General features: G+C 41.0%; 1 protein-coding gene across 1 annotated transcript in view; it reads right to left on the bottom strand.

Annotated features, from left to right (window-relative positions):
- Positions 1 to 1,476: 1,476 nt before the first annotated feature.
- The window catches only part of usp43b (ubiquitin specific peptidase 43b), a 135,712-nt gene continuing 130,132 nt past the window's right edge, over positions 1,477 to 7,056 (bottom strand). The window contains exons 15-16 of the mRNA XM_041778623.1: positions 5,756 to 6,853; positions 1,477 to 2,947 (exon numbers count right to left, since the gene is read on the bottom strand). Of these exons, the coding sequence (XP_041634557.1) occupies positions 2,937 to 2,947; positions 5,756 to 6,853 (1,109 nt within the window). The 3' untranslated portion in view covers positions 1,477 to 2,936. The remainder of the gene's footprint in view (positions 2,948 to 5,755; positions 6,854 to 7,056) is intronic.

The following is a 7,056-nucleotide window of genomic DNA, read 5'->3' as shown; positions in this document are numbered from 1 at the left end:
ATAATGCAGATCTCTCCGATTTAACATTCCTTACTCTGGCTCCTAGAGCTTTTCACTTCTGAACATCTAAAACACTGATTTGTACATTTTTCTGTTTGGTTTCATTGTTTGATGCCTTGTTGATGTTGATTTGTCGATACTCAGTGTGCCAAATACTGCTGGCTCGTACCATCCTGCTCTAATTCTGGGGTTTTTGTGACCAGCTCTTTGTGGGTTTGTACTTTGGTCATTACTTGTGATGAGGACAACGTACACCACATTCCAAATTATTATGCAAATTGGATTTTAGCGTCATAGACATTAATTTTTTTTTTTGGGGGGGGGGGGGGTTCAGTCAAATTCATGGATGGTTTTGTGTCTCAGGGTTCTTTGGATCACTGAAATCAATCTCAGACACATGTGAGCATTAGTTTGCTAGGTGAGACCAATTAAAGGAAAACTACTTAAAAAGACGTTCCACATTATTAAGCAGGCCACAGGTTTCAGCTATATGGGAGAGAAAAAGGATCTCTGCTGCAGAAAAGCCTCAAATAGTGCAATGGTATGAAAACATAAGATATTTCAGGAAAACTTTGAAATTTGTGGCTTATTCAGAGCACAGAAGGGTTTGTGCAGATAAAGGCATAATGAGGAAGGTTTCTGCCAGACAAATTCATGGGATTCAGAGAGCAGCTGCTAAAATGCCATTACAAAGCAGCAAACAGGTACTTGAAGCTGCTGGTGCCTCTGGAGTCCCACCAACCTCAAGGTGTAGGATCCTCCAGAAGCTTGCGGTCGTGCATAAACCTACTATTCAGCCACCCCTAACCAGTGCTCACAAGCAGAAACGGTTGCAGTACGCCTATAAATACATGAAGACTCATTTTCAAACAGTCTTGTTTACTGATGAACGCCGTGCAACCCTGGATGGTCCAGATGGATGGAGTAGTGGATGGTTGGTTGATGACCAACATGTCCCAACAAGGCTGTGCCGTCAGCAAGGAGTCATGGGGAGAGAGCTGGTAGGCCCCTTTAGGGTCCCTGAAGATGTGAAAATGACCTCGGCAAAGTATAAAGAGTTTCTGACCGACCACTTTCTTCCATGGTAAAAAAGGAGAACCATGCATTCTGTAGAAAAATTATCTTCATGCATGACAATGCACCATCTCATGCTGCAAAGAATACCTCTGAGTCATTGGCTGCTATGGGCATAAAAGGAGAGAAACTCATGGTGTGACCCCCATCCTCCCCTGACCTCATCCCTGCTGAGAACCTTTGGAGCATCCTCAAGCTAAAGATCTATGAGGGTGGGAGGCAGCTCACATCAAAACAGCAGCTCTGGGAGGATATTCTGACATCTTACAAAGAACTTCAAGAAGAAACTCTCCAAAAACTCACAAGTTCAATGGATGCAAGAATAGTGAAGGTGATATCAAAGAAGGGCTCCTATGTTAACATGGAACTTGGTCTGTTAAGATGTTTTTGATTGAAATAGCTTTGATTTCAGTGAATATGACCTCCTAATGCTGCAAATTCAACAAATGACCATTTTCAGTTCTTTACAACCTATAAAAAGTTTTGAAACTCTGTTGTACATAATAACAGTGAGGGTTTTATTTAATAGTTATTACTGTACAATAAAACTTGAATTATGCTCTAATGGTTGAAAATTATCAGAGAAAATAATAATTTGAATAATAATTTGAAACCCGGTGTAACTGACGGGCAGAGGTCTTCTCACATGAATGATTGGTTGTTTCACTGCTTATTTTATCAGTAAAAGCAGCTCAGCTCTGCCTCTAACACGGCACCTGTCTAGATCTTTGCTGGTGTTGTTCTTACCCTCAGATGTTGGAAAATAGCCATCTACTAAATGACACTGAAACCTTGTTTTTTCTGTCACCCTGTTTTGCACTTTTAAAAGAAATTTTTTTTTTTTTTACTGAAGGTTAAAACAGTTGCAGGATGCTTGAGATCAGACGGGGCAAATAGATGTTATTCTTTCTTGTGTCTGAGTGCATATACTTCAGACAACTCCTGTATAAATCACTGCCACATGAGAAAAAGTCTAGCTACAACACAAGCTAATGCTACTTTATTCTGCCTTTAATATGATTTATGTAGCCTTGATGAAGACTGAGACAAGCAGCAGGAAGCCAGACTCATCTCAGCTCATCATGCACTTTGATCTTTGACTTCATTTGTGCGCAAGTGGGATTTTTTTACTGTGCATTTGTGGATTCATGTATGCATTTGTCAACCTCTTACTCACGTATAAATGGTTTTTCAACAATAGCAGCGTCATGCTCCAGAGCTTTTTCAGATTACAATTTCAGGATAAAAGACCAAATCTTTCAAAGATAAAAGGATTCTTTGCAGAATTTTCAAAGTATTACACTGCGAATGACAATAAGCTTGTTTTCTCTGATGCTGCAGAAAAAGGTGCACTGCTATCACAATATGATTGTAAATGTTAAAGTAGATGATGCATGATTCAACAGCCGAATTTCTTACAGGTGGTTCAATTTTTTTGCTTGTTTTTTTTTTTTTTTTTACAGATTTTAACTCTGTAAACTCCAATGATCTCAAAAACTTTGTTTTTGTATTTTTAAACTTTCTGAAGAGATGCTCTGAAAGTAAATTGGTTTTAAAAAATGCATTATCTCTGCCAACCCCTCTGCTATTTGCCAGTATCGATCATAGCTCAAATATAAAACCAGTTTGTACACAAATGTTTTTGCTTTAAAAACAAAAAAACAGAATCATATTACAGCAGTGTTTCTCCTCCGTCTATTCAACTCTGCATAGATTTAGTTTAAGACACACACAGGTAAGAACTGATAACAGTACTACGAAGGAGGGCAGAGGAGGTCAGCCTTCTGTCCAGCGGTGAATCCTACTGGAAGCTTCTGGAACCACCCCGGGAGGTCCTTGAATTCAGCAGTCATTCTGGGCTGTCACAGAGGCACTTCAATGACAAAACAAACATTAATTATAAAGCAGCAGTCTCTGGAGTAGATTAATTTCACTGACAGCAATAAAAGAGGACTTCAACTCTGAGCAGTGGAGAATAAAGAGCATTGTTTAAAGCTGTCTGTGTATGTTAGAGTAAACTGACAGCAGCTATTAATCTTGGTTTTTATTTCAATCGTTCCCTAGATGTGTTTGGAATCCTTAAATGCCTTGACAGCTCTATTATTCTGTTCTTCTTCTTCTTCACCTCTGGAGATCTTCAACCAAGTCTGACATCTGCTGCTTTTATCTGCTGGGGGTCTAAAAAATCAAAAACAAGACTTTCAACCCAAACATCAGTGCTGGTTAAAGTCAAGGCAGGGGGCATCAACTACAGATAAACTCAACTAAAATAAAGAGTCAGTTCTAATTCACAAATTCTTTTTGATTTTTTTTTTTTATTATCTTCCAAACTCTTTGTAATTTCTAGCTTCTAACAGGGGCATCAGCCCCTATCTATAGCCAGCCACAAGGGGGCGGCTTTGTCATGAGTGGTGAAGAAAATGGAGAAAAGAAGTCCTTAATTCTGATTCCAGGGAGGGAAAACTGCTCAGTCAAAGATCCTGAAGCAGGAAGTTGACACACCAAAATGAACCTTACTCAAGAATGGATGGATAAATATGAGGTCACTTCCATAGTGTGGTTCGATTCAGTTTGGTACGGCACGGTACGTGTTTACAAGGCCGGCCATAAGGGGGGATGAAGGGGGGAGCTTTCCGGGGCCCAGCCAAACCAGGGGTCCATGAAGGTAAGCAAAATTATGGTCCATTGTAAAGTTAAACTGTGATAACCATAATTTATTTTTAACCTAAAACATGGATTTTATCGATGCTGTAGTAACCTTTTTTAAAATGTAAACCCTTTAATTATAACAGAAATACCTTTCTATTCATGTTAACAATGTAGACGGACACACTGAACTATTAGGAAAGTAATGTTAAACACCATAGCTAGGCCATGATGAGTGCAAACATCAGGATGCCAAAAATTAACATAGAAGAAACTGAGAAACTGTTTTTAGAAATATACTGAATGATTGTGAAAAGAGACAAAAAAATGAGTGAAGAGTAGCAAGAACAGGCTAAAATAGTACTGAATAGGTTAAAAGTAAAAAAAACTTGACAAAAAGTGACTAAAATGGGCTGAAAGTGGCAAAGAAGGGGAAAAAAAAGCAGCAAAAATGGGTTAAATGTAGGTTGCAAAAAGGTATTGCAGAAAGGGCAAAAAATGTTTAAAGTGACAGAAATGGGTGAAAAGACCAAAAATGGGATAAAAGAGGCTAAAAAGGTTTAAAAAATTACTAAAAATGGGTAAAAGGCAACAAAAACCGGCAAAAAAAGGCAAAAGGCAGCTAAAGTGGGCCAAAAGTTGCAAATTGGTGTTGCAGAAATGAACAAAATGGGTGATGAATAAATGTGCTAGAAATGAGTGAAAAAGGGCAAAAACTGGATAAAAGTGGCAAAATAACTTGACAAAATGGTGGGTAATGGATAGAAAGTGGCAAAAATGGAAAAAAATGACTACAGGCAGCTAAGGTTGGCAAAAAGTTGCAAAAAGATGTTGCAGAAAGAAGAAAAGTGTTTAAAAAAGAGACAGAAATGGGTGATAAAGGACAAAACTGGGATAATAATAGCTAAAAAGGTCAAAAAGTTGGAATCATAAAAAAATTAAGTTGCAAAAACAGGCAAAAAAAATTGCTAAAGGTGGTTGAAAAATTTGGTACAAATGAGTGAAAAAGAGCAGTAAACTGGAGAAATTTGCTATGGACAGCATAAGTAGGCAAAAAAGATGTTGCAAAAAGATGCTGCAGAAAGAAGAAAAGTGGTTGAAAAAGTGACAGAAATGGGTGAAAAGGGCAAAAACGGGACAAAAGAGGCTATTAACACTAAACAAATATGCAAGAATGGGTGAAAAGCAGCAAAAAGTGTCAAAAATAGACTAAACAGGCAAAAAGAGGCAAAAAAAGGGGAAAAGGCAGCTAAGGTAAGCACAAATTGTAGAAAGATGTTGCAGAAATGGGTGAAAGTGAAAATATGAGCAAAAAGTGGGTTAAAAATGTGGTAGAAGTGAATGAAATGCGGCAAAAAGCAGCAAAAATTGACAAAAAAGATGTGGAAATAATGGACGGAAAAAAGGGTGAAAGTAGCAAAAAAAGTACCGCAAATAAATCATTCAAATATCAGAACCAAATAAGAGCTTGCCACACTTTTTTCAGTTCCAAAATGAAGTAACTATTAGCCAGGAAGCTAGCACAATGCTACTGATCAACACACATGCACTGATTCAGAAAAACTATTTATTGTGCAGCAACTGAAAGGATTGTTTCAATAAAAATGAAACATTGTTTCCCTCAGTTGCAGTAACGTGGGCTTGCAGGCTTTTAGGGTGTTGCAGAGCAACTTGTCTTGTTGCAAACCTTTGGCCAAAATTTGGCTTAATTTCTACGGATGATACTATTTGGGCTAAGTAAGTCGGCAGTGGTCTCCTATACTCCACGTTGAAACTAAGCAACGAAATCTGGGTTAGAAAAACACTGGCTGACTAAAAACTGCAGTTCTTTATGTTGCTGCACAGGGATGACACCAAAATCAATGTAAATGTGAATTAACTAGTAAATGACTAAATGTTAATATTAAAGTAGCTAATCAAAATGGTTTTAACCTGAGAAATAGTCTGACCCCTCTATGCTGCTGAATTAAACCGTAGTCAAACTCTTTGGAGCTAAGACTCTTCTCTTAGACTAGGAGGACCGGTCTGTTCTTACCCAGGGAGGTGGTACTGTATCGTGTCCGCTGCAGAGTGGCGTAGCCCGGTTTGTCCGACAGCAGGATTCGGTGAGGGGGAGGAGCCGTGATGTCCCCGTTCCTCTGTAGGGACGCACACCTGCGAAACGTCAGGTCCAGTTTGGTCTGGATGTTAGAGGAGCTGTGCGCTCGCTTTATGTCCACAGGGTCGTGATGCCCCACCTTCCCGTTGACCAGCTGGACCTTACAGTTGTGAATATCACACGCCTTCCTGTCCTCTGCTGCTCCCATGGTCAGGGTCCCGTTAGACAGAGACAGTTTGGCTAGGTTGCTGCACGCTACCCGCCCCAGGTGTCCGTGTCCGTTCAGACGTGTCGGGTCGTGCGTTTTGATCGGTGACCCCGGAACGTCCTTCCTCATGAATCCCTGTTTAAAAAACGATAAGAGGCTCTCATGGCTGCGTCCTTCGTGCCCTCTCTGTCCCCGTCTGTCCTCAGGCTGAAGGACAGTCTGCAGCAGGTCTTTCTGTCTCAACGTCCCCCCTGTGTGGACTTTGGTCCTTCTTAATGTGGAGTCTCTGCTCGGGGGGGCGCTGTGGCTCATGTGACCCATCAGAAGAGCTCCCCTGTGGAGCTGCAGCTCTAGGGTCCGGCCCTGGTCCGTCCTGGCTCTCTTACACGTCCTGTGTCTCAGAGATCCGTCGTCCCGTCCTCTCAGACCGTTGATGCTCCTCTCGCTCAATCTGCTCTGACCCTCGGGTATTTTAGGGGAGTAACACGTGTCAGAGCTGAGTCTGTCCGTGCAGCTCAGACTGCTACCGCTCGGCGAGCTGCAGTCCTGTCTCGCTTCAAATCCCCGTACCTGGGTAGTCCTCTGAGGAGGCGTGGCCACTAGGGTTATGATTGGCTCTTTTGTGCATCGTGGCCGCCGTCCAGACTCCAGGTACTCTACCAGCTCTCCAGGCGGTCTCTGAAAGGAGGGCTTGACTCGATCCTTGGAGCCAAAAGACCAGCGCAGCGGCAGGACTTTACTCAGAGACTCCTTCGGTTTAGTTGGTGATCTCATGCTTAGGCTCCGCCCCTGAGAGCCACGGACAAACTGCTTGGATTCAAATCCATCTGCAGGAAAACAGAAAATACGTCACTAAAAGCCAGCTCCAAATGTTTGATAATTGGTTTTCATTTTAGGATATGGAGCTCCTAATCTTGCCTTAGTCTTCATCATAACATTGCTAACTAACAAGAATAAGCTAATTAGCATTCAGCTATACTATATAAAAAAGTACTTCAGGTTTCTGCCCATCAAAGTTGTGCCAAATCAA

This window comes from Cheilinus undulatus, linkage group 21 (genome assembly GCF_018320785.1).
Source record: "Cheilinus undulatus linkage group 21, ASM1832078v1, whole genome shotgun sequence".
NCBI classification, from domain to species: domain Eukaryota; kingdom Metazoa; phylum Chordata; class Actinopteri; order Labriformes; family Labridae; genus Cheilinus; species Cheilinus undulatus.
The sequence above is the reverse complement of the archived record's forward strand: the minus strand, read 5'-3'. Positions and strand labels throughout refer to the sequence as shown.